The following is a 27,189-nucleotide window of genomic DNA, read 5'->3' on the forward strand; positions in this document are numbered from 1 at the left end:
TCATCCTTGCTTTTGTAAACCTCTTGCTCCTGTTTTGTGTGTACCTCTAACATTCTAAGTCTCATCATCTTATAGCCCAACTACCCACACCAACATTGCAATTGCAGCTCATCACACACATACCAACACAACCAAGCCAGATCAGATCGGATCTACCGATAAGAACAGGTCATAACAACATCGATCTACTGTCAAGTTGGTCTGTCTTTTATACCTTTTATACCATTTGATTGTGTTCAGCCGTTTGGTATCTACTAAACTCCGATCTCTCTTTCCTGTCATATTGATCCTTGTTCCCTTTAATGAAAGGTATATAAGAGACAGGCTGAACTGGAATGACAACTTATGGTTTTAAGTTTTGATAGTTGTGAGGTTTAAAGGGCAAGCTGGTGGGTATTCTGTTGCTAGTTTAGTGTGATATCGAGGTGTTTGTAATGTCTGATTCTGCTGATCCATTGGTTCATGCTTTGGCTGGTGCAGCTGGGGGTGCCTTAGCTCTGTCTGTAACTTATCCTCTTTCTACGATAACAATGAAGTTACAAAACAATGAAGATGGTAAAGAACGAGATGAGTTGACTGCTAAGAGGGTTATCTTGGATATATTGTCTAAGGATGGGGTTCTAGGGTTATATTCGGGTTTAGAGAGTGCACTTTATGGTATGACTGTGACGAATTTTATCTACTATTATTTCTATGAAAAGACTGGTAAATATTTTAAGATGTTGAACAAAGTTTCCCAATTATCTACAACGAATACCATGATGACAGGGGCCATCGCTGGTGTCATTACTGCAGTGGCTACAAATCCGGTTTGGGTAGCTAATACAAGGATTACTTTGAAAAAATCAGATGTCAGTACTTTAAGGACGATTAAAAATATTGTAGCTAAAGAAGGTGCTCAGAATTTATTCAACGGGTTGAAACCTGCTTTGATTTTAGTAATAAACCCGATTATTCAGTATACTATTTTCGAACAATTGAAAATTATAGTTTTAAATTCCCAAGTTGGTAAGAAAAGAAATCTGTCAGCCAATTGGGCATTTATCTTGGGGGCTATCGGTAAAATAGCTGCCACCAGTATAACTTATCCATATATCACGTTAAAGACAAGAATGCATATGTCTACATCTTCATCGGCCAAAGGCGAAAGCAGTTCTTCGTTGGTTCTTGAAATATTGAAAAAAGAAGGTATTGCAGGATTGTTCAATGGTTTTTTCTACAAACTAAGTCAAAGTGTGCTAACCGTTGCTCTCTTGTTTTATTTCAAAGAAGGTTTATTGTCTTCAACCTTAAAATTATTAAAAATCATTCGTTCAAGAAGAATCAAAACTTAATGAAACTAAAAGCAAAAATCCAATCACAAATACATTTATATCTATATCTAATAATCAAAATTAACAAGCCATCCTCTCTGGGATACATAATCTTTATGGTGTATATAAATATATACATATATTTGAACTTTAACATATAGTCTACTTACTAAGTGCAATTTTTGAAACTGAAATAATTGTGACGCAATATAATTCAACCAGGTAATGTTGATATAACTCATTCAGAAAGTCTCAAATATCATTAGAAAGATCATATGAATGGATCAGAACCATTGGTTGGTGGTCTATACCTTGTTGATGTACATATTATCGATAGTTTTGATGTCAACATCTCTACACCACGCAATACTGTACGACATAAATTTATGATTTTTAAAATTAAATATCAAGATATCTAATAGGAATAGAATTTTAGATAAACGTTTAAAAAGGGTTAAAGAAGTGAAAGTATATTAAAGTTTAGCCAACGAATGCATATGAGGCGAAGATACCAGGTATTGTGAGGGCATTGTGGTATTCCAAGTTTGCTTAGTTGGATTATTTTTTTGGGTATATCTACTACTTGCTGGGGAAAAGCAGATAATTTTAATCTTTTGTTGAAATATGAGTTCTTCCTTCCATGACGATGATGATATTGATAACAATCCGTTTGCAGAACCTGCTGAATCGGGGCCTGCTGAAACAAGTAAAGTAGCAGACGAGCCTATTGGTGAGATTGTTGGAAATGGTGAAGTCAAGAAACCTACTGAAGAGACTGATAAAGCTGCAGAGGCTCCTAAAAAAAATGTATTACCTGAACGCAGTTCAAATCAAAAGTTTAACATCACTGTTAAAGTGACTGGTTTAGAAAGAGCAGGATCTACCAATAATAAGAAGGAAAATCCGACTATTGTATTGGATTTGAATACAAATCTTCCAACTTTTAGGAAACAGACTCATAAAAAGGTTAAAAAAACTATGGAGGAATTTCAACAGTTATTTAAATATTTGAATGGTGCCATTCAAGAATCATTTATTCCGGCTTTACCTATACCATTTACAAACTATGGCATTAACAATAGAGAGGATTTGGATAAGACAGTACATAACTTTCAATTGTGGTTTGATAGAATTCTTTCAGATCCCTTAATATTGAGGAATGAAGAACTTGCATTTTTTATTGAAAGTGATCATAATACTTATTCTCCGATCAATAAATCTACGTTGCCTGCGACTGGTTTGAAAAGAAAAACATTGAAACAATTATCCCCTCCATTTGATGAGACTTTAGAGTTGGCGGAATTTAGACCCTTAGTTAAGTCCATCCATTGGACAGCCAAGGACTTGCAATTGAAATTGCTAAGAGTATCTAAGGCCAAAAAGATAGTTGCTGAGAATGAAAATGCAATGGGTAAAGGGTTTATTTCATTGAGTGATTACTATAAGAAGTTCAATGATGAAACCGTATCATCTAAACAGATAACTTTGTATAAGCATTTTGGTAAGATAATCACGACAGTAGGCGACTTCGACAGTATAATTGCCACTGTTGACATTGCGACATTTTACGACGGATTGGAATGGATTATTAACGATACATATGTTGTCAAAGAAGCTTTGACTAACAGACATTTAATAATGAGGGAACTCATCCAAGCCCAGCAGAATACTAAATCAAAACAAGATAATGCTAGAAGGTTAAGAGCAAAACGAGATATAAATCCTATTAAAGTTGACGAAGCTATCCGTCAATTAAAGGAAGCCACTAGATATGAGCAACAGTTGACGCTGAAGTTAGAGAGAGTTACCACAAATATGTTATTAGAACGTAAAGAATGGTTGAATTGGTACGAAGAACATTTGAAGAGCATTATCAAAGAGTATACATTGAAAAGAATTGAATATGAACGTAAGAAACTGTCGATACTTGAAAAAGTTCGCAGTGATGTGAGAAATGCAGATGTAGAAGGTGGGCTGTCGAGGTTAGGACGTAGTCATATAAAAAATAAACCTAGTTTGAATTCACAAACTATTAATGGGGATGATTGGACTGGGGATGTGCGTTCTAGAGACGAAAATGAGATCAACCAAATGTCTCATACAGAATTTGATGAATCTATTAAAGCAGATGAACATGAGCAAGAGCATGGTTCAGATGCGGGTAACAACAGTATAACTACAGAATCATCTACATCATCCAGCACACCGCCATCAGCATCCATCCTTGACGCTAAGAATGCAGCTTCAATGCTAGGTAAATGCACTTTTTAAAATGTAAATAAAATGATAAAAAATAATCTAGATACGAATGACCTTTTAATTTAATTACGTGTGTGTATGTATGTGTGTGTTCTTTAAAAAGCGATGTGTATAGTTGTGTATATAGATAGATGAGAGGAGGAACAAGTAAAGCACATCAAATCACTAAGGCATCTCATCGATTGCTTGACTGATCGATCAATCGATCATACTGACGCTCTCCAAAATTTAATCATGATATGCAGACTGCAGAAGAATTCTACCAAGGACTAAAAAATATCGTAAAAAAAAAAAGAGCCATGACATGAACCCAAGAGTTTATTCAATTCCTATGACAACAAAGAGATGGACAGATACGTTAATTTTACTTAGAGACGAAGATGACATCAATTCTTGTTAACTTAACGTTCAACGTAATGAATGAATAAAAGAATAATAAGCACTTGGTAAATTGGATCATAGTAATGAGAATAATAGCAACATCAATTTTAAACCTAATAGAATAGTTCAGTTAGGTTACTAGTTCAAATAGTATGGTATGTAGTTATTGTTTCAGCTGACGATTGTTGCAAAAGACATTTTTTTATTATTTTTTGCCTTAATTTCGCACTTTGGTCGTTCCCCCATCTGGAGAGACAGAGAGAAACTTAACTTTACCCTACCATCCAGCGTAATTTATGGACCGCATCGCATGCCATACCTTTCGCACCACGCAAAAAACGTTCCAGTTGCTACTAAAAAAACTAAATCCTACGTACTTTTCTCTATAAATCCGACCATCCCCTAACCAACAGACCCATCACTTACAACTAGCGCCACCACCACGGAACCGTTACCGTACCCTACCCTACAGCTGGTGGGGGGGCACAGCGAAGGGAAAAGGACCGCCTGCCACCAACCGTTCTGCCTAGAACTTCGCCAGAAACGAACAGTCTCCCAGCGTATGGTAACTAATTTTTCAAGCTGAGCTGAGCTGAGATGAGATGAGATGCCCATCAGAAAGAAAGAGAGAAAGAAAGAAAGTGTTGCAAAAAAACGCTAACAAACGAACAAGTGAAAAATTTTGAAATAGTGTAATGTAATAGCAGTTTGAAATGTATGCAATTGGTGAATAAACTTTTGATATATAATTGTAATTGATTAGAGGTTTTCCTTTTAACTTTTACTGTTTAATACTTTTAATTCCAACTTGTTTTCGAATGAATTTCAAAGAATGAGAGAGAAAAAATTTTTTTTATGTTCACTTGTATGTTTTAATGCTTCTTGTTAATAACTCTTGTTCTTCTTTCAAGATTAGCTTTCTTGTCAATTTATATTTAAAATCTATTTATTAATTAGTTACTATATTATATTGTATTCTCTATATATATTTTTTAGTTGTTAATTCTTGAGGAAAGAAACTCGATAAGCTAATTGTTTCAATCCAACCAAACAACTTCTGTAATTCAAAATGGTTGCTTTCACTGTTGACCAAATGCGTTCTTTAATGGACACTGTTACCAATGTTCGTAACATGTCCGTTATTGCCCACGTCGATCACGGTAAGTCTACTTTGACTGATTCCTTGGTCCAAAGAGCTGGTATTATCTCTGCTGCTAAAGCTGGTGAAGCTCGTTTCACTGATACCAGAAAGGATGAACAAGAAAGAGGTATTACTATCAAGTCTACCGCTATTTCTTTATACTCTGAAATGTCTGAAGAAGATGTTAAGGACATCAAGCAAAAGACTGAAGGTCGTGCTTTCTTGATTAACTTGATCGATTCCCCAGGTCACGTCGATTTCTCTTCTGAAGTTACTGCTGCTTTAAGAGTTACTGATGGTGCTTTAGTTGTCGTCGATACCATTGAAGGTGTCTGTGTCCAAACTGAAACCGTCTTGAGACAAGCTTTAGGTGAAAGAATTAAGCCAGTCGTCTGTATTAACAAGGTCGACAGAGCTTTGTTGGAATTACAAGTCTCCAAGGAAGATTTGTACCAAACTTTTGCCAGAACCGTCGAATCCGTTAACGTCATCATCTCCACTTACGCTGATGAAGTTTTAGGTGATGTTCAAGTCTACCCACAAAGAGGTACCGTTGCTTTCGGTTCCGGTTTACACGGTTGGGCTTTCACCATCCGTCAATTTGCCAACAGATACGGTAAGAAATTCGGTGTTGACAAGACCAAGATGATGGACAGATTGTGGGGTGACTCTTTCTTCAACCCAAAGACTAAGAAGTGGTCTTCCAAGGATACCGACGCTGATGGTAAGCCATTGGAAAGAGCTTTCAACATGTTCGTCTTGGACCCAATCTTCAGATTATTCTCTGCCGTTATGAACTTCAAGAAGGAAGAAATTCCAGTCTTGTTAGAAAAATTGGAAATCCAATTGAAGGGTGACGAAAAAGATTTGGAAGGTAAGGCTTTATTGAAGGTCGTTATGAGAAAATTCTTGCCAGCTGCTGATGCTTTGTTGGAAATGATCATCATGCACTTGCCATCTCCAGTTACTGCTCAAGAATACAGAGCTGAACAATTATACGAAGGTCCACACGATGACCCAAGTTGTATCGCTATCAAGAACTGTGATCCAAAGGCTGACTTAATGTTGTACGTCTCCAAGATGGTTCCAACCTCTGATAAGGGTAGATTCTACGCTTTCGGTAGAGTTTTCGCTGGTACCGTTAAATCTGGTCAAAAGGTCAGAATTCAAGGTCCAAACTTCGTCCCAGGTAAGAAGGAAGATTTATTCATCAAGGCTATTCAAAGAGTTGTTTTGATGATGGGTAGATTCGTCGAACCAATTGATGACTGTCCAGCTGGTAACATTATCGGTTTAGTCGGTATCGATCAATTCTTGTTGAAGACCGGTACTTTGACCACTTCCGAAACTGCTTACAACATGAAGGTCATGAAATTCTCTGTCTCTCCAGTTGTCCAAGTCGCTGTCGAAGTTAAGAACGCTAACGACTTGCCAAAATTGGTTGAAGGTTTAAAGAGATTGTCTAAGTCTGATCCATGTGTCTTGACTTACATGTCTGAATCTGGTGAACATATTGTCGCTGGTACCGGTGAATTACATTTGGAAATTTGTTTGCAAGATTTAGAAAACGACCACGCTGGTATTCCATTGAAGATTTCCCCACCAGTCGTTGCTTACAGAGAAACTGTTGAAGGTGAATCTTCTCAAACCGCTTTGTCCAAGTCTCCAAACAAGCATAACAGAATCTACTTGAAGGCTGAACCAATTGACGAAGAAGTTTCTTTGGCTATTGAAGGTGGTAAGATTAACCCAAGAGATGATTTTAAGGCCAGAGCCAGAGTCATGGCTGACGAATTCGGCTGGGATGTCACTGACGCCAGAAAGATCTGGTGTTTCGGTCCAGATGGTAACGGTCCAAATTTGGTTGTTGACCAAACTAAGGCTGTCCAATACTTGAACGAAATCAAGGATTCCGTTGTTGCTGCTTTCCAATGGGCTACCAAGGAAGGTCCAATCTTCGGTGAACAAATGAGATCCGTCAGAGTTAACATCTTAGATGTTACTTTACACGCTGATGCTATCCACAGAGGTGGTGGTCAAATTATCCCAACCATGAGAAGAGCTACTTACGCCGGTTTCTTGTTGGCTGAACCAAAGATTCAAGAACCAGTCTTCTTGGTCGAAATTCAATGTCCAGAACAAGCTGTTGGTGGTATCTACTCCGTCTTAAACAAGAAGAGAGGTCAAGTCGTCTCTGAAGAACAAAGACCAGGTACTCCATTGTTCACTGTCAAGGCTTACTTGCCAGTCAACGAATCTTTCGGTTTCACCGGTGAATTGAGACAAGCTACCGGTGGTCAAGCTTTCCCACAAATGGTTTTCGACCATTGGGCTACTTTAGGTACTGACCCATTGGACCCAACCACCAAGGCTGGTGAAATTGTTGCTGCCTCCCGTAAAAGACGTGGTATGAAGGAAGAAGTTCCAGGCTGGCAAGAATACTACGACAAATTGTAAGAATATCTAAAAATCCAAATTTTCAATTTCATAGAAGTTGGTTTTTTCTATTCTTTATTTTGTTGTAGTGCTATTTACAGTCATATAATTCAATATACAATTCTTTAAATAAATAATTAACATTAGTTTTGTCTTTATATCTCGACTTTATTAACCTCTAGTAAACTTTAAACATTATCTTGGCATAGTGTTAACCTTGAACTCAGATAATATGCATAAAAACGTCATCTCTACGTGATTTTGTTACTAGCGATGAAATGTAAATAAAAATTGAAATATATTGAATATATTAGAAACCAAAGGAATCTGGTAATACATTACTGATTTATAGTTGATATTAAACAGACAAGGTTATATATTCGAAGGAAGATTGGTATTGGTGGTGATATGGATTAAGTTCTTATGTCGTTGCCATCTAATTTAAAAGATTTATACTTGGACTGGCTCCAAGAGTTGATCGATTCATTGGGGTCTCATCAAGATCAATTAAAGATCACATATGAAAAGGCTAAACGGAATTTAGCTAGTACTGATGGTGTGTTTGTTTATCCTAATGATCTTTTAAAAATTAGTGGTATTGGTAATGCTATCATGAGGAGGATGGAAAAGAAGTTGGCTACTTATTGTAAGGGTATTGGATGCAATCCACCAACAATGGCGGCTTCAAGCGAAACAGAAGATGCTAGGACAGGTTCGAAAAGATCAATGACTACATTACGATCCAATAGTACATTAGGAGATGGTACAAATGAGCAGCCAGTTAAGAGAAAGAAACGGAAATATATTCCAAAGAAGCGATCTGGTGGTTATGCAATTTTATTAGCATTATTAGAGTCAAAAGCTATTTCAAGAGGTTTGACAAAGGATGAAATTATCGAGAATGGACAAAAATTCTGTAAAACTAGTATGGCACCAAATTATGCAACCAAGGAAATGTATGGGGCATGGTCATCGATAGCGGCTCTTAAATCTAATTGTCTAGTACTTGAGGAAGGTAGACCGAAAAGATATATTTTAACAGATGAAGGTATGGATTTGGCAAAGACATTGAAAAGTGCAGATAACATTGTATTCCCTGATGAATATATATCAAATCAAATGATGAACAATAACAATCAAGTAGACCCAAACGAAGAGTTTTCGGCTGATTTAAGTACTCTGTATCCAGAAAATAAAAAGAGCACTATGAAGAGATCCTATAGTTCATCACTGCTTGAGATTACAATACACCAACAGAATAGTTCTCCAGTGTTTTCAAGACCAGAGAATACCAATATATTTACCAGTTCTAGTAAAGGGACCCCAAATCAAAGTACTAGACCATTAAGCGAAGGTAATACCAACTCTGACCAAGAAAAGATAATAAGAAGACGGTTTAAAGGTACCAGCTATGAATTGTGGAAAAGAGATGCATTCGAAATTTTGCCAATTATTGATCATAGAGAAGTTAAATCGAAAGCTGACAGGGAATTTTTCATCAATGCATTTGAGAGAAAGGGTATGAAAGCAGATATGAAACAATTAGCACTGGGGGATATAATATGGGTAGCTAGACATAAGATATCAGGTTACCAATGTGTACTTAATACCATTGTAGAAAGAAAAAGACTTGATGATTTAGCGGATAGTATTAAAGATAACAGGTTTATGGAACAGAAAAATCGTTTAGAAAAATCAGGTTGTAAACATATTTATTATTTAATTGAGGAGACCATTGGATCATCGATAGGTGGTATGGGAGAAGCATTGAAGACGTCACTATGGTTGATTCTTATTTATTATAGGTTTTCAATGATTCGGACATCTAATTCAGATGACACTGTTGAAAAGTTATTTGCATTGCATCAAGTCATTAAGAAGCAATATGAAGGCAGAGATCTAATAGTCTTGTTCCCTGGGGAATTAAACTCACAAGATGATTATAAAAAAATATTATCGTTTTTCAAAGAAGAATTCGAAAGATCAAATACAGTCGAATGTTGTCATAGTTTTGAATGTTTCCAAGATGTAATGGGGAAAGGCGATATGAAAACAGTAAGAGAATTGACAATAAACGTCTTGATGTATATCAAGGGTGTTTCCTTAGAGAAGGCAATTGCAATTCAAAACGTATATCCTACATTGAATCACATTTTAATGGCCTATAAAGAATGCAAAAATGATGAAGAAGCAAGATTATTACTTTTCAAACAACTGGGCAATGCGCCAGGTGCCAAAAAGATAACAAAAAGTCTATCAGCAAAAATTGCAGAGACATTTACATGAATTAAAACAAAAAAACTATATTGTTGAACCTTCACTGCAACCCAAATATAACCTATAGATTAAAACTCGACACCGTATGCTTTAAACCTCTCACTTTTACACTTTCCAAATTAACAAGATTCTCCTCTCCATATGGCAAGCCCACTTTCACCTCTAAATAATGGAAATGATGAACTCCAAATTACAATATGTCGATTATAAGCCTCAATTTGCCATTAATCGATCGTATATATCACCATTTTGACCATCAACTCATTCCATGAAATCTAATACTATAATCTTTTACTATGTGGAAAATTCGGGTAATACTGCTCTTAATTCTACTTCATATTGTTAAAAGGGGTCTTTTCGGATATTTTTTTGATATCTTTCGAATATCAAAATTAGCAAAACTCAGCTGAAATTTTGAAATTTTGACAATTTATTGAAATAAGTTAGCAGATTAGTTTGATGAATCTATTTTGTTTTGAGTTTAGATTTTGTATATATATTGTTTGTTAAGGGGTGGAAGTGAAATTTATTTTTTGAGATTTCATTATTTTAAGTTAAGGTCTTTATTTTGATCGTTTGAATAGCAGAAGAAATCAAGCAGAGGCTAGTGCAAGATTAGGTAATTAAAAGGAGAGAGAGGGACTTGGTTAAGAATATTACAAGTAAAAATGAGTTTTAAAGGTTTTGGGAGAGCTATCACTAGAGCACCACAATCCTTCCGTCAGAAGTTCAATATGGGTGAGCAGACGGAGGATCCGGTCTATGAGGATGCTGAACGTCGTTTCAAAGAACTGGAAGACGAAACTAAGAAGTTAAGTGATGAGTCAAAAAGATATTCCACTGCAGTCAATGGTATGTTGAATCATCAAATTGGTTTTGCCAAAGCTATGGAAGAAATTTTCAAGCCAATCAGTGGTAAAATGAGTGATCCTAATGCCACTATTCCAGAAGATAATCCAGACGGTATTGAAGCAAGTGAACAGTATAGAGCTGTCGTTGCAGAATTACAAGAGACTTTAAAGCCTGATTTGACTTTGATTGAAGATAAAGTTGTCAAACCTTGTCAAGAATTATTGAAGGTCATTACCTATATCCGTAAGATGGCCACTAAGAGAAATCACAAGAAATTGGATTTGGATAGACGTCTAAACACTTATAGTAAGTATGAAAATAAGAAGGAGCCAACCGCAAAGGATGAAGAAAGGATGTACAAAGCACAAGCAGAAATGGAGGTTGCTCAACAAGAATACGACTACTATAATGAAATGATGAAAACTCAGTTGCCAATATTATTTAGTTTGGAGGCTCAATTTGTTCAACCTTTATTTGTTTCCTTCTATTATATGCAATTGAACATTTTCTACACCTTATACAATCGATTCCAAGAAATGAAAATTCCTTACTTCGATTTGGATAGTGATATCGTAGAGGCATTTACGATAAAGAGAGGTAATGTTGAGGAACAAGCTGACTCTTTGGCAATCACTCATTTCAAAGTAGGTTACTCTAAGGCTAAATTAGAAATGACAAGAAAGAAATATGGAGCTGATTCTACTCCTCCACCTTCTGCTCCAGCATACGGTGTTGGTGCTGATGGTGCTTCTCCAGGTGCCACACCAGGGTATGGTGCACAAGTTCCAGCCGTTACTCCATATGGAGCAGGTGCAGCCGCCGCTGCTCCGGGTTATGGTGCCGATCCAGCTGCTGCTGTTGTCACACCAGGTTACGGTGCTGCTGCTGTCACACCAGGTTACGGCGCACAAGTTCCTGCTGTTACTCCATATGGAGCTGCTGCTGCTGCCCCAGCAGTAGCAGCTCAAGGATACGATGTTAAATCATCAGTTCCACCAGCACAACCAGTGCAAGCACCAGGACCACCAGCATATTCAGCAGCTCCACAAGCAGAAACATGCACCTCTCTATATGAATACCAAGCCCAGGCCGCAGGTGATTTAAGTTTCCCAGCAGGAGTTCTCATTGAAATTGTCGAACGTACAGCCAACGTCAACGAATGGTGGACCGGTAGATATAACGGTCAACAAGGTGTTTTCCCTGGTAACTACGTCCAAATGAACCAATAGATCAGAGGGGAAGGGGAAAAGTCAAATTAAATCAAGATAAAAAAAACAAAAAGTAGATACAATGAACCAAGAATAAAGTAATTAGAATAATAATCAAAAGAAAAAGAATAAGAATCGGATGATTCGTATTGCGTTCTATTTTGTCTTTACACTGTATAATTAAAGTATATATCAAGCAACGTATTTCAACTCAAGTAAAAGAATAATCAAATCATCATGCTAGAAGTTCACACAATAATCCTAATTAGAATAAACTTGACATCTATATATATATAGATAGCACCATTATAGTAATATAACAAATACTCTTTTAACACCATCAACCAAGACATACACTTACACATACACTTACAAATGCAAATACAAATGCAAATGCAAATACAACGAATATATAGATGGTTGCTTAAACCATTCATTCCCTGTGCTGCTATGGCTCAATTGTTTTTTCCAACCACTTTTGGTAATTAACCTCTTGTAGTGATACACCGTCAATGCGACCATTTCATAGAAAAATTGTTCCTAAAAATGCAAATTATAGTAACAAATTTAAATCCTTAAACATCTTAAAATATCAAGGTTTTCCACCATTGTTTGAAGGTTTGTTTGATTGTTTATGTGATTTAGATAAAGATAACGATAAAAAGGTGAAGGTGAAGAAAGGTTATATATATAGATATTGATGGTGTGTTTGTATTTTGGTTGTATATTGCTTTAGATTTGTTGTTGAGAGTTGGTTAGTAAGGTTTTAGACAGACTTAAAAAAAGTTACTAGTTTTCTTTTAGCTATATTTTTTTATATTTTCGAAATTTTGGTTTCTGGTTTCTGGTCATATATATATATTGATATTGATATTGACATTGCTGCAACTGGTTATTTGAATTAGGTTTTTTGAGACAAGTGCGATTGTTCTTCTTCTTGTAGGTGTTTGTTTAATCTTCGAGTTGTCAGGTTGAATTTTACGTGTTTGTTTTTGTTTTTGTTTTTGGTTTAGGTTTAGGTTTAGGTTTAAGGTTCAGGTTTAAGTGAATATTTTGGAAGCTGGTACTTCTTCTATCTCACTTGGGAACGCATTCCTCCGCTCATCAATTTAATCTAATTTGCTTTGTCATTGATAAAACCTAAAAAATTTTTTTTTACAAATTACACATTATAAATCATAGTTTGGTTTATTTATTTGGATACACAAGGCAAGAATTGGGAATTTAAGAAGTCCTTCTCTCATCTCTTCCTAACCGTGTGGATTACATATACAAAAGACATTGTTAGCAATGCCAACTGCCTCTGGTGGAACTGCTTCCCCTAGTAAGAACACTAAACAGTTCTGGAAGCATTTTTTAAGCAATCCTAAAAGTTTGTCGAGCGACTCGTTAACAGTTAAGGATGCTCATAATTCTAATGACCTTATGAAGAGACCTACTTTATCTAAGGGCAAAGTAATCGGTGAAGCTGCTAATGGATCAGTTGTTAAAAATTCAAATTTAAATTTGGGCAATCAACAATTTGATGCAAATTTTAAAAATTATAGAGATGATTTCATATTGAAAAATCGTGGATTTACTGGAAGTGTCTTTGGAGTATCACTAAGTGATTCTCTGAGTGTTGCAAGTGCAGAGGTGATTGTTCAAAGTGAATTGGTCAGTTTTGGTAGAATACCCATTGTGGTAGCCAAATGTGGTGCTTATTTGAAGGCAAATGCCTTGGAAACTTCAGGTATATTTCGTATCGCTGGTAGCAGTAAAAGAGTTAAAGAATTGCAACATATTTTTTCTACTCCTCCTGATTATGGGACCAAATTTAGTAATTGGGATGTATACACTGTCCACGACGTTGCATCTCTGTTACGACGTTATCTAAATAATTTGGACGAACCATTGATACCATTGCAGTTGTATGATGATTTTAGAGCACCGTTAAAAAATAGACCAAGAGTTATAAAACATATACAGTCTTTGAATGTGTCTAGCTCATCAGATGCCAAGGCTGGTGTTGGGATTAATGATGAAAATAGGCCGATGAATGAAATCGAACATGCTCATGATGGTGATGTAGAGAAAGAAGATGAATCCGCAGATGTAAGAGAAGAAATGATACAAAAGGAAAAAAGACGCAAAAGACGTCTAACAAAAGAAATAAAAGCTACCATTAAGGAATATCAAAGATTATTTTTATCGCTTTCTGATGATTCAAAGCAGTTGACAATATATTTACTAGACTTGTTAAGTTTATTTGCAAGACAATCTGATCGCAATCTTATGACAGGAAAAAATCTATCAGCCATATTTCAACCATCCATTTTATCTCATCCTCAACATGATATGGACCCAAGAGAGTATGAGCTTTCGAGATTAGTAGTTAACTTTTTGATAGAGTACTCTTACAAGTTGCTTCCTTTCCTATTAAAAGCGAGTAAAGAAGATCAACAGGCTGTCAGTATCTCTAAGGTTACTACATCTGCTACTACTACTACTACAGCTGCTACTACTACTACTACTACTACTACAGCTGCTACACCTACTTTAGAGAAACCAGTCGATACAACCAAGCTTCAGAAAACTCAAAGTACTAATTCTGGTTCTATCGATTTGTTAAACAAGGAAACGATAACCCCCGTTGTAACTCCAACCTCACGTAATGTTGTCCCGCCAGGTTCATCGGTGGTCTATGAAAAAGGACACGATAATAAATTGACTCCACCTATTATCAGAAGACCACATTCTCGTTCTATTGGATCAGTCCCTGTTCCTCCTGATGTGATTTCTAGTAATAAAAGAAGAACCAAACTGTTTAATTGGTTTCACAGGCCAGATTATTTAAGTGATTCTGGAGCCAATGACGAAGATTGTGCAGAAGAAGAAGTATTTTCAGATAACTCTACAGATGCAATGCCAAGGGCAACCTCTCATGTACGTTCACTTTCTACACATACGAGTAGCATGAGCCGATCATTGAGTGGAGGATTGGATGTTAGACCGATGTCACTAATTTTCCCTCATGGGAATTCTAATGGGAACAAATCTGTGGATGAATTGGAACAACTGCCCAACTCTAACCACACGTCATCAAATCATATTCATCATCATTCAAAGCATAATAGTCATTCTCATCACTTACATCCGCATCATAGCAACTACGGGGCTAACCACGTACACCATGTTGAAGATCTAAAATCTGAAGAGAATAACATAGATACCCTACTTCAATCAGATCACCAACCTGAACATCATTATCCACCGGTCCCAGAGTATCTATCTACACATTCTAATGGTTCTGTAACAGGATCTTCTTCATATACAAAGACTTCGGATGAGGAACGTTCTCCTAGGAGTCATAAAAGGAACTCTTGGTTTCAAAGGCTGAGAAGTCGTTCGAGATCAACAACAAATAATGAAAAAGACAGACGAGACTAGAATAGACTAGACTAAACTATAGAGAATAGTATAGTGCCAATTTAGGTTTTTAATGAATGTTTTTTACAAGATTGACCTATAGTCTAATGTTCTATATTTAACTGTATGTATTTATATAATAAAGTTTTATTGTAATATTATTAATAACTTAATCGATGAATAAAACGGGCACTTGACAATGTTAATTTGGATTGGTTAGATTTGTTCACATTAATATCACAATGGACTCCCAGCGAAAGTACATTTTTTTAACCGCCCAGCCTTAAGGATAAGATAGTTTTTTAGATTTCAATTCCGGGAAGTATAAATAGCGGGAAGTATTGAGGTAAAGTAAGGAAAGAATGAAATAAACCAACAGATTTTGGAGGTTTTTAAGAATGAGATAAGGAAATTTGAATCAAGAAAGAAAGTTTTGTGGAATTTTAATGATTATCAATCCTTCTGTAATATTTTGATGAAAATGGATACCAAAAAACTTTTTAAAGATACTCCTATGGAAATAAACATTAAAAAATAAAACAAAATTAAATATATAAGAAATAATTTCTCTTTTGATCGTCCAATATGTATGTTTTGATCAACTCATTAGGAAGTTTAAAATATGGTTTAACGCATCAACATTTTGATGGTTTTAAGTTTGATTCTAAACAAAAATGTCTATATAAGATGATGGGTCTGGTTGATTAACCGCTGTTTGATTGTTGAAGAGACTCTAAAACGTTTGAGCTCGTATGTTATGATATTTGAGATGGTGGGAAAAGACTTCTTTTGGTGAGAGGTCAAATTGCGATTCTCGCAAATACCACGTAATACCGAGCACGGGAAAACAGACCATTACCGATTTTGCAATTCATTTAATACAACACCGTTTTTAAACGTTAAGTTTATTAAGCTTCTGTGTCGTAAGCGTTTTGTTATTGCTCCTTGAGGGTTATCTGTAGCGAATTTGCTATAGTCATCCAATTACCAGTGAGCCATTAGCAAAGGAAAAATAATATCTTCAGAGTGGTTATGTTATCTTTTAACGTGCGGATTATTTTACTATGCAAGTTTTAGTGTGGATAAAATACTCTGGTTTGATTTTAAGTTAAGCTGATTTTTCGTCCTTCATTTTATTCTTCTGTTTTAATTTTTATTTTTAAATGTGGAAAAGAACGTAGTGGGAGAATTAAAACGTATATATAAATTAGCAGTATCGAAAGGAGCTTAATTAAGGATAAAAAAAATTGTCTTTTCGAAGAAATAATAATTTTGACTATTTATTGGTTTAAGAAATTCTGTTTTATTGTGTGTTTTTGGATGTTGCGTTAAATTGTGATTTGAATTGTTACTTTTTAGATATATATACAAATCTATTAGGAATTCTTTGTCGTTTCGTAAGATTGTTATTGAATCAATTTTGTTTCGAAAAGTACAAAAAGAGAAAAGGATCAATTTTAATATCAATCAAGATTATATTAATTCCATCCAACAGGAACATTAATATAAGATATTGAAATAAATTTTTTAGCTAGCGTTAGAAGCTCAAATACTACACAAATCAGTTCATTTTTGAAATAATTCATCATGTTAAGAAACACTATTTATAGAGGTTCATTTGCCAGAATGATGACTACTGGTCAACCAAATATCGGTAGATTCACTGGTAAGCCAAACCCAGTCACTGGTAAATACACTGTCCCATTTATTGAAGGTGATGGTGTTGGCCCAGAAATTTCAAAATCTGTCAAGGATATTTTTGCTGCTGCAAAGGTACCCATCGAATGGGAACCTTGTGATGTTGGTCCAATTTTTGTTAATGGTTTGACCACTATTCCAGATGCAGCTGTTCAAAGTATAAACAAGCATTTAGTCGCCTTGAAAGGTCCATTGGCCACCCCAATTGGTAAAGGTCACAGATCTTTGAATTTAACTTTAAGAAAGACTTTCAACTTATTTGCCAATGTTCGTCCAGCCAGATCAGTTCCAAACTATAAGACTACCTACCAAAATGTTGATCTAGTTTTGATTAGAGAAAACACTGAAGGTGAATATTCTGGTATTGAACATGTGATTTCCCCAGGTGTCATCCAATCTATCAAATTGATTACTAAAGATGCTTCTGAAAGAGTTATCAGATATGCCTTCGAATACACCAGAGCTATTGGTAGACCAAGATTAGTTGTTGTACACAAATCCACTATTCAAAGAATGGCAGATGGTTTATTTGTCAATGTCGCTAAAGAATTAGCTTCTGAATATCCAGATATTGAATTACAAACCGAATTGATAGATAACACAATTTTAAATGTTGTCACACACCCAGAATCTTACACTGATGCCGTGTCAGTATGTCCTAATTTGTATGGTGATATCCTATCTGATTTGAACTCTGGTTTGAGTGCTGGTTCATTAGGTTTAACACCATCTGCTAATATTGGTGACAAGGTTTCCATTTTTGAAGCTGTTCACGGTTCTGCTCCGGACATTGCTGGTCAAAACAAGGCTAACCCAACCGCCCTATTGTTGTCTTCAGTTATGATGTTGAACCACATGGGCTTGAATGAACATGCCACTAAGATTGAAAATGCTATTTTGTCTACCATTGCTTCTGGTTCAGAAAATAGAACCGGTGATTTAGCAGGTACTGCCACCACCAGTTCATTCACCGAAGCTGTCATCAACAAATTATAAGTGTAAGGACGCCCTGCCCCCCCTCATTGACGTGAGGAATAGATTAAAGAGAGATGGTTTCTATTCATCTGTCTTGCATTCCAAGAAAGCAAATGCAAATGCCAATAAAATCGAAACAAAAGAAAAAAAAAATTGAATTCCAAGAGACGGTAAACCTGATGTCGATTGTCCAAATGTCTGTGTTGTTTTTTAAATCCCCTTCATTAATATATAAGAATATTGTATATATATATATATATATATGTATATGTATGTATGACAGTCGGGAATGCCATTATAGATGTTCCTGTCGACACCGAATAGATTGTATATATTCCAATGTTAGATTTTGCAGTGGAGATGTGAGTGTTTAATCTTTATTGGTTGCTATTTGACACCAGAAGAGAAACATATATGTATGTATATGTGTAAGTAGATGTATATGTAAGAAGCATAATGTAAAGAGTGAATTAGCACTATAATACCAAGAGCACGTGATACACTCATGTGACATACACTAACACGTTTTGTAACCTATTTATCCGTTGGGGCAGTTGAAGTGAAAAGAGTCAAGTCACGTGCCACCATTTCTCTTCCGCTCCCTCCCTCCGGGTCGCAGTGGAACACGGAAGAGAAGAGATAACATCTGCCCGGGGGGAACATACCAACCTGTTACCCCGACTTCATTTCCGTTGCTGCCTATCTCTCCCCCTCCTCCGTACGGAAATGCTCTCCGCCTGTCGCTTTTATCTCCCCCCCCACCCCCATCCCAGCTCACATCACTTCACACGTATACATTTCCTCCGGGATCGTCCGATCCAACGGGCCCAACAACCCGGGAAAAACAGAACAGATAAATCTGATAACCAAAAGCCCAAAACGCGGGGTTAAAACCAGAGGAGGACAAGATTTGGTCTATTCAATTGCTTCTGCTTGACAGACAAGGACTAAAAAAAAATTAATCAGTATATATATGGGGCTGAAATGTTCTAAACATCTTTTAAAGACTTTCTTTCACCAGATGATGTTAGTTAAACTCTTTTTCCGAGTTTTCATTTGATTTGTTTTGGTCTAGTTCAGTTTATCTTTTAATCTATAGCTTGCTTGCTTGCTTGTTTGATTCTATCGACTGATTGTTAAGGCTCGCTCTTGAAATTGTGGGGACATCGCACTGACAAATTAGGAGTGTCTGCAAATTGATCATATCTACCTTATATATTCATATATATATCTATCTATCATAGATTTATTTTTTCACTTTTTCATTTTCCTGATTTTCTGATTTTCCATTGATAGAACTTGGATTTATTTTTGTTATCTCATTTTTTACCCCCTTTGCCTCCTTTCGTTGTCTCATAGTAGAAGGTGAATTACATCGAATTTTTATTCTAAAATCATACCAAGCAAAATGTTAAGATCTGCTTCAATTAGAACTGCTACTTTCCGTCGTTGTTTTTCAAGGGAATCCATCCCTTACGACAAGACAATTAAAAACCTTTTGATTCCAAACGGTACAAAAGTTATATTTCAAGGTTTTACAGGTAAACAAGCTACTTTCCATGCTGAAATCTCACAGAAATACGGTACCGATGTCGTAGGTGGTACAAATCCTAAAAAAGCAGGCCAAACCCATTTGGGACAACCTGTTTTCGCTACAGTTGCTGAAGCTGTGAAGGAAACAGGTGCTACCGCTTCAGGTATCTTCATCCCACCTCCTTTCGCTGCCGCTGCCATTAAGGAAGCTGTCGAAGCTGAAATCCCATTGGCCGTCGCAGTCACAGAGGGTATCCCTCAACATGATATGTTATATATCGCTGAAATGTTGAAATCACAAGATAAAACAAGATTAGTAGGTCCAAATTGTCCTGGTATCGTCAACCCTGTCTCAAAGGTTAGAATCGGTATCCAGCCAACAAGTATCTTTAAACCTGGTAAAATTGGTATCATTTCAAAGTCTGGTACTTTGACTTACGAAGCCGTACAACAAACCACTCTAACAGGTTTAGGTCAAACTTTGGTTATCGGTATGGGTGGTGACGCCTTCCCAGGTACTGACTTCATTGATAGTTTACAATTATTCTTAGAAGATGATGCTACAGAGGGTATTATAATGTTAGGAGAGATCGGTGGTACTGCTGAATTAGAAGCTGCTGAATATTTGAAAGAATTTAACAACAGTAGAGCTGTTCCAAAACCAGTAGCATCCTTCATCGCTGGTACTGTTGCCGGTCAAATGAAAGGTGTCAGAATGGGTCATTCAGGTGCTATCGTTGAAGGTTCTGGTACAGACGCTGAATCAAAAAAGAGAGCCCTAAGAGACGTCGGCGTCGCAGTCGTAGAATCTCCAGGTCATCTAGGTAAGGCTTTATTGGATCAATTCGCCAAGTTAAAATAATTTGATATTACTTAACTGTTTTTTTACAATTCCTCAACTTATCTACATGTATATCTATGTGTCATTCTCCTACTTATTCTAAAATCTGATATAAAATTATGATTCCATCCTATAGGTAAATAGAAAATAAAAAAGGAAAATGTGTATGTATCTTCTTTTTTCAAAATCTATTACAACATGTATATACATTTAAATTATACCTAAATATTCTTATTTTTTACTCGTTCCATCGTTTGACTGTGTTGTAGGATAGTTTCTTGTTGAACTGGGAGATCTAACACGAAAACCGTGACCATATTACCTCGTGAGGTAAGTAACCTCAATAGAAACAGCTTCCCCTTTTAGGGCGATTACATTGGTTGGTTTCTCGCAACAACTACTTTCTAGGTGGGAGAAAGATAACAAATAGAGGAATAAGAAGGGATAGAAAAATATTGAGCAATACTAATTTATAGTTGATTTGATGTAATTTTTTAGTTTATCAAATTATAATAGAATGCAAAATGAAAAAAACAAATGCGAAAGCCGGGAATCGAACCCGGGCCCCATGCTTGGGAAGCATGGATTCTAACCACTGAACTACTTACGCGAAAGTATTTCAACTTGAATGAGCGCAGAAAACCTGATTCGTAGATCAGTTTGCATGGTGATGAGATTTATTAGAAATGTTATAAATATTAGAATGTGTTAGAATGGTAAGAGCTTGTCAGAATTATGAGGCGACACGTGAGCTAGACACATCACAACATTATTCGTAAAGGATAAAGAAATGTTACTTGACACGAATGTGTTATTTCTGTCGTTGAAAACTTTTCCAACACTGTAAATAAGAAATGATGAGATCTTAATGTAGAGAATCAGAGGGTTGTGGATTCTTTACAGAATCATTAATAGTAGTTGATTGTTTAGTTGTTTGCAAGGACATTTTTAATTAGATGATATTGATCCGGTGTATTAAAGTATAAAATATACACATGGGAATATAGTACATATGATAAGTGTCAATTAAGATCTTATCAGTCTTTATATACAATGTTTAGATATTATTCACACGTCAGAAGTAAATACTTTCGTATTAGAAACATTTCTTTATCCCTTATTAATAATGATGTTTCATATAATTCTTCACCCTTATTAATATTGAATTAATGAGTATGACTTTACGTCATCTCATAATTTCTGACACTTAATTAATACTTGTCATATTAATTATATTCCCATGTGTATATTATATAATTTAATAAACTGGTTCAGCATTGACTTATTAATGATGTCCTTAGAAACGAAAAACAGAATCTATTGCTATGAAAGATTCAGTAGAGAAACAACCTTGTGAGTATCTACACAATAATATAAAATATACTGGTTTATTGGACTACTCTCAATGATGCCGGTCACTATTATACGAGATAATTGGATCATTTCTTTGTTCTGATACATAGTTATTTATTATATTATGTTACATAAACGCTATTTTTACATTGACGATGTATTGAATTTGAACACTCGTGAAACAAGATGATATTGCTTTAAATGAAAAAACTCATATGACCAATGCCAGCAGTAATCATTACTAATCATTGATAATAGTTGTATGTGGAGAATGACAATATTGTCGAAAATAAAAGATAGCAGAGATACTTACTCCTACCATTAATTTACCAGTAATTACGATTCTCAGGCAGGATCAGGACATTGGGCACCATCTTTATTGTCATTACAATACCCATCCACACCACCATAAGTATTAAAATATAACTCACCATGAACTGCATTATCATCACCGATCTGGTCATATCCTTAACTTTGTCCTGGATGAGGATTTACAGTGACAGTCCAACAATATTTCCAAGAAGGAGCCCAACTAAAAAAGTTATAAAACTCTTGGTCATATTCTTCTTCAAGAAGGGCTCTATCTTGTTGAACTTCTCTAGTCAAATCTACATTTGCGTTATCCCAATTCCATGAAACCCATTCTTCATTAAAATAATTCAAATGACGAATTAGTGACTTAAATTCACCTACTGTTTCACTTAAACTACCTGGGACTGTCTGGTTGGTAATGGCATCTACTAATTTTCCTACATCATTATTCAGATGAGTAGCAACATGATTACCAACAGGACTTTTGAAATAAAGTACATGTTGTCTATCCTCATTGCCCACTTCGCGTTTTGTTGTTTGAACTGTAGATATATTGCTATACTCGAATGCTCCAAGAAGAGTTAATCCTGCATTGGTGAATGTAGCATTAATATGGGTAAGGTTATCCAGTGAAGAATGGTAGAAATATAATGATCCGATTGAAGTGATCAAGCCACCATCTCTCTTAGCAGCTGCTGCCACAGAAGCAGCCGCTGATGCTATATTTGCAGCCGATGTTGCTACACCTCCCAATGCACCACAAATTATTGCAATAGATGCAGAAATCCAGCACTTATTTGATCCCAAATCCGCTGAACAGGCATTTACAGCATAACCACCACTTATAGCTGCACCAATAACTAAAAAAACCCCAAGAGCTGCAGAAGCAGCCTAATACCAATGGCTTCGTTTGGTAATAGCAACTGGTGACAGAGTTGAAGTTATAATCGCAGCCTTCACTTCTTTGGTAACAAATATATCATGACTATGGAAATAGTAGACTGAATATATGAAAACAACTATAAAGAGAATACAGTAAAAATGGAAAATAGTAAAGCTCCGCTTTGGTGGATTCTGGATAAAAGACTCGGTACCTATAGTTAAAGGTTCTTCTGAACACATTTGTTCTGTGTATTCGTCTCCACCTGTTTTCTTCCTTTGTATAGAGCTTTCCATATTTTAAATCTCAAGTGTTTGCAATACAAATTATTCTAGATTAGTTGAAAGTTGATAAAGAATAATTGCAACCCAGTAATTAGTTCAACTAGTTCAACCCAAAGCGAGTGTATATGCCCAGACTATAAAGCCTTTTATATTCTCTTTGTCAGAATGGTAAAAGCTTTAAGCTTCAATGTAAGTAGATATACGTTAAATAGGTACGTTGACCTATTACTGAGGTCAGTGAGTGGTAACTCGCTCATCCTCTTGTAACAGAGTAGTCTATATAACATAAATAGTTTTATATATTGGAACTGAAAATTTGTTCTTTTGATATATTAGAGAAATCGATACATTTATTTTGTACAAAAAAACAGCAATAGTGACATAAACTTTATCCTCGAGTGTCTAGGTTAAAATAGACATATCTGAAGACGAACTTCAATATAAATCACGAACTTGATATACAACTTCTGAGGACGAACCTCAAAATGAAGAAGTATATGAATCAGAGATAGATATGAACGGAATTCAAAATGCTCAGGAGATACCAAATGACATAGATACACAAGTTCACACCGATGCGCAAACAGACAATTCTTTATCAGTAAAAAATATTGAAAATAATGAAGAAGAAAATAATCCTCATTTGAAACAAAGAGTTAACAATTTGATTAATAAGAAATTTTATTCGATTAAGAAACCATCGGCCAAACTTAAACTAAGTAAGTATCAACAGGCATTACGAAATCATGATTTAGACGAACTAAAAAAAATCGTCCTTTACCATACCAGGCCCCAGTAGTTCATACAATTAGAGCTATGTACTACAAAGAGGCCATTACCAAAAATACTAATCTAGAAACTAGAAATTATCCCACGAAGCTCATAAGAAGGAACTTGATAATTTAAAACGTATAATGGTGTTTGATTTAAAAGCAGGAATTCCTCGAAATCAGGTTAGTATTAAACGGGACGGCACTCATAAAGCCCGTATAGTTTGTCGTGGTGATCGACAAACTCCATCCACGTACGGAGTCATTCACACTGATCTGTTACAAATGGATACTTTAAAATTATTGTTGATGATTGCTAACAATAATAGGATGGTGGTACAAAAGTTAGATATAAATCATGCATTTTTATATGCTGATTTACAGGAGGTGATATATATACCACATCCATACGAACCAAACAAAGTGGTTCAGCTAAATAAGGCCTTATACGGTCTTAAACAAAGTCCCAAAGAATGGAATGATCATTTAAGAAAATACTTAAATGATTGCTCACTCTACGATACTGAATACACTCCAGGTTTATTCATTGACAAAGAAAAATCAATAATTATAGCCGTTTATGTTGTTGACTGTATTATAGCTGCTAAAAACAACATAATACTAAAAAGGTTTATTAACAAACTAAAAGAAACCTTTGAATTGAAATTAGTCGGTACAATGGAAAAAGGCATTCTAAAAACTGATACTTTAGGAATGGACTTAGACTATAACATAACAAAGGGGGAAATATCCTTATCATTGGAAACATACTTAAGAGGTATCAAAAATGATTGGATTGATGAACTGAAATAAAATTGACAACTCTCCACATTGGTCAAGTTATAATAACAAAAATGAACTAATCCCAATTCTATCAAAATCAAGGAAAAAGGAAATGACCAAAAAACTCCAAATCATGTCAGGAATAATAAACTCTATACTGACAAGATGTCGTTATGATATCGCGTTCGCGGCAAATAAATTGGGAAGATTAGTTAACTCACCAAATGAGCAATCAATAAAAATAGCTGACAAAATATCAAAATATCTTTTCACAACAAAAAATCGGAAATTAATTTATCTAAGAGAAAATGAAAGTAAACCAATTATAGAGATAATCACAGATGCATCGTTAGGTACAGAATGGGGTTTCAAATAATATTGAGATTAATACATTCACTGACTCAAAACCTGGTATCCAGTTTTAAAAGAAGGAATGCAGATCCAAAAAAAGAGATAAATTTCTAGATTTGAAAATAGCAAAACTAACTGAACAAGTCCAAGAGGACATAATTGCTATAGGGAAGATATCTGGAATATTTAATGTTGCTGACATTTTAACAAAACCAGTAACGACAATTCAATTCAAGTAATTGGTTGAATGTTTGGAAAATAAGTTACACCCCAAAGACATCCTTCATATAACTGAATTAGGAGAATCCGAATCCAAGGACAACGAGAAGATGTTGATAATCAGTTAAGAAGTCATAAGAACATGTCTTTAAGGAGGTGTGTCAAAATTATGAAGTGACGCACAAGCCTATCAATTCAATAATAATGTCCTTGGCAATAAATAACAAATGTCATAATATGAAAGATTTAGAAAAGAAACAATCAAATGATTCTCTATAAATAGTGACATAAACTTTGCCATAGAGTATCCAGGTTAAACTCACAACATACAACCATACAAGGTAAATCATCGATTTGTGTATTAGCATTTCCAAAACTGGAAACTTCTCGTCCAAATTTTGATTCCAACCTAGATATGTAAAACTATCCCTACCACACAAATTAAGAATCGACATGATGGTGACAGATATAAAAGTCAGTCTAGATGAAAGCTAATGACGGAGTGTGGTTGAGACCAAGCCCAGGTGCTGACAATTTTACCACCGACCATTCTTGAATAATACTCAACCGGTTAGCGCCGGAACGATGGACTGAAAGTAGAATAATAGTGGATTGTAATTGTGAAACTATAATAATAGTTGATAATGTATAAATTTTAGGCTTTTGCAGTAGCCTCGGTGAAAAGAAATTCGATCTTGTGACCATAAATGACACATTCATTTATAGTTTAATCAGATGTAGTATCGGCAGCACTGCATATATGATACAATAGCAGTTGAGATATAACGGTCTGTGTACATGACTAGCCTGACTTAGTGAGTAATGACTTATTGTTGGCTCGGTATCGGGCTCTCTTGGTCTACGTAAGATATTCGGAAAGATTGCCAGCAATAATGGATTGTCTATTACTATAATATTAAGTCGTATCTGATAATAGCGGTGTCGACGTAGGTATGAGGGGAAGGCTTATGCCTCTTGTTCATCTTGTGAACCTTGTTGAATATCATGCCTGAGGTACGAGGATAGGTCTTACCGTCTGCCTTCTCTCGGGCTTGTACCTGGCTGAATTTATCGCTTGGGTGTGAGAGGGTCTTCCTTACCGTCTGCCTCAGTTTGGAAGTAATAAACCTATCTGTTGTCCTGCTCATTAGTAATAATTTTACGCAGCTTAAAAGGTTTGGCAATAGTCAGTGGTACGGCAACTCGAATTCGCTAGAGCGATTGATTAATTGTTACTTAAGTTCTCAATTCGCTCAAAAATACTGATATCCTTGGTCGACAATATAAATCGAATATAGTTATCCAGGAACTTGATTAATCTGTAAGTTCAAAGATATCACCAATTTCATTATGAAACAAAGAAATCACACTATTTGGATATAATCTAATCGTGGCAAAAATCAATGAAGATATGCTCAACGGGAGGAGTATGATAGCCACGGAAAGGCATGTAAAATAGAAATAGTACCACTCTAACGAATATACTCTTGTAGAAGAAATAGCTTTGCTCTAAGGTGTCCATTGTCTCAGTTCGTTGGGTACCTAGCTTCCTGCAAAGAAGAAGAAACCGATTATACGCTACCATTTCAAAATGGTAAGAGCTTTAAGCTTATGATGAGAGTAGATATACGTTAAATAGACATCTTGACCTATCACTGAGGTCAGTGAGTGGCAACTCGCTCACCCTCTTGTAACAGAGTAGTCAATATAACATAAATAGTTTTATATATTGGAACTGAAAATTTGTTCCTTTTATATATTAGAGAAATCGATACTGTCAGAATTATGATGTAACACGTGATATATACGTATTACGACATTATTCATATAGGATAAAGAAATGTTACGTTACACGAAAGTTTATTTCTGACGTTAAAACTTTTCCAACACTGTATATAAGAAATGATGAGATCTT

General features: G+C 35.5%; 8 protein-coding genes, 1 non-coding gene and 2 further genes across 9 annotated transcripts, besides 5 other annotated features; 9 read left to right on the forward strand and 2 right to left on the reverse strand.

Annotated features, from left to right (window-relative positions):
* Positions 1–434: 434 nt before the first annotated feature.
* Positions 435–1,334, forward strand: Kpol_440p6 (uncharacterized protein; the record flags this gene model as incomplete). Its single annotated transcript, XM_001642967.1, has 1 exon — positions 435–1,334. The coding sequence occupies one exon, from the start codon at positions 435–437 to the stop codon at positions 1,332–1,334; it is 900 nt and encodes a 299-aa protein (XP_001643017.1).
* A 603-nt stretch (positions 1,335–1,937) lies between these two features.
* On the forward strand, positions 1,938–3,584 carry VPS17 (retromer subunit VPS17; the record flags this gene model as incomplete). Its single annotated transcript, XM_001642968.1, has 1 exon — positions 1,938–3,584. One exon carries the CDS (start codon positions 1,938–1,940, stop codon positions 3,582–3,584), a length of 1,647 nt encoding a protein of 548 aa, XP_001643018.1.
* A 1,438-nt stretch (positions 3,585–5,022) lies between these two features.
* Kpol_440p8 (elongation factor 2) lies at positions 5,023–7,551 on the forward strand (the record flags this gene model as incomplete). Its single annotated transcript, XM_001642969.1, has 1 exon — positions 5,023–7,551. The coding sequence occupies one exon, from the start codon at positions 5,023–5,025 to the stop codon at positions 7,549–7,551; it is 2,529 nt and encodes an 842-aa protein (XP_001643019.1).
* Positions 7,552–7,953: 402 nt separating this feature from the next.
* Positions 7,954–9,816, forward strand: MUS81 (Mus81p; the record flags this gene model as incomplete). The annotated part of the gene is made up of 1 exon (XM_001642970.1): positions 7,954–9,816. One exon carries the CDS (start codon positions 7,954–7,956, stop codon positions 9,814–9,816), a length of 1,863 nt encoding a protein of 620 aa, XP_001643020.1.
* Positions 9,817–10,475: 659 nt separating this feature from the next.
* Positions 10,476–11,888, forward strand: RVS167 (amphiphysin; the record flags this gene model as incomplete). The annotated part of the gene is made up of 1 exon (XM_001642971.1): positions 10,476–11,888. The coding sequence occupies one exon, from the start codon at positions 10,476–10,478 to the stop codon at positions 11,886–11,888; it is 1,413 nt and encodes a 470-aa protein (XP_001643021.1).
* A 1,269-nt stretch (positions 11,889–13,157) lies between these two features.
* Positions 13,158–15,296, forward strand: Kpol_440p11 (uncharacterized protein; the record flags this gene model as incomplete). Its single annotated transcript, XM_001642972.1, has 1 exon — positions 13,158–15,296. The coding sequence occupies one exon, from the start codon at positions 13,158–13,160 to the stop codon at positions 15,294–15,296; it is 2,139 nt and encodes a 712-aa protein (XP_001643022.1).
* Positions 15,297–16,862: 1,566 nt separating this feature from the next.
* On the forward strand, positions 16,863–17,969 carry Kpol_440p12 (uncharacterized protein; the record flags this gene model as incomplete). Its single annotated transcript, XM_001642973.1, has 1 exon — positions 16,863–17,969. One exon carries the CDS (start codon positions 16,863–16,865, stop codon positions 17,967–17,969), a length of 1,107 nt encoding a protein of 368 aa, XP_001643023.1.
* Positions 17,970–19,356: 1,387 nt separating this feature from the next.
* LSC1 (succinate--CoA ligase (GDP-forming) subunit alpha) lies at positions 19,357–20,343 on the forward strand (the record flags this gene model as incomplete). Its single annotated transcript, XM_001642974.1, has 1 exon — positions 19,357–20,343. The coding sequence occupies one exon, from the start codon at positions 19,357–19,359 to the stop codon at positions 20,341–20,343; it is 987 nt and encodes a 328-aa protein (XP_001643024.1).
* A 517-nt stretch (positions 20,344–20,860) lies between these two features.
* Kpol_440trna1 lies at positions 20,861–20,932 on the reverse strand. Its single transcript has one exon. It is a non-coding gene; the product is annotated as a tRNA-Gly (tRNA).
* Positions 20,933–22,026: 1,094 nt separating this feature from the next.
* Positions 22,027–22,143: a sequence feature (similar to hypothetical protein; correction of possible frameshift sequencing error~similar to Saccharomyces cerevisiae YGL262W).
* Positions 22,027–23,163, reverse strand: Kpol_440p14 (the record flags this gene model as incomplete).
* Positions 22,147–22,878: a sequence feature (similar to hypothetical protein; correction of possible frameshift sequencing error~similar to Saccharomyces cerevisiae YGL262W).
* Positions 22,882–23,163: a sequence feature (similar to hypothetical protein; correction of possible frameshift sequencing error~similar to Saccharomyces cerevisiae YGL262W).
* Positions 23,164–24,065: 902 nt separating this feature from the next.
* Positions 24,066–24,731: a sequence feature (similar to Tkp4 protein; correction of possible frameshift sequencing error).
* On the forward strand, positions 24,066–25,080 carry Kpol_440p15 (the record flags this gene model as incomplete).
* Positions 24,733–25,080: a sequence feature (similar to Tkp4 protein; correction of possible frameshift sequencing error).
* Positions 25,081–27,189: the final 2,109 nt, after the last annotated feature.

Source organism: Vanderwaltozyma polyspora, genomic scaffold (genome assembly GCF_000150035.1).
Source record: "Vanderwaltozyma polyspora DSM 70294 KpolScaffold440 genomic scaffold, whole genome shotgun sequence".
Lineage (NCBI taxonomy): Eukaryota > Fungi > Ascomycota > Saccharomycetes > Saccharomycetales > Saccharomycetaceae > Vanderwaltozyma > Vanderwaltozyma polyspora.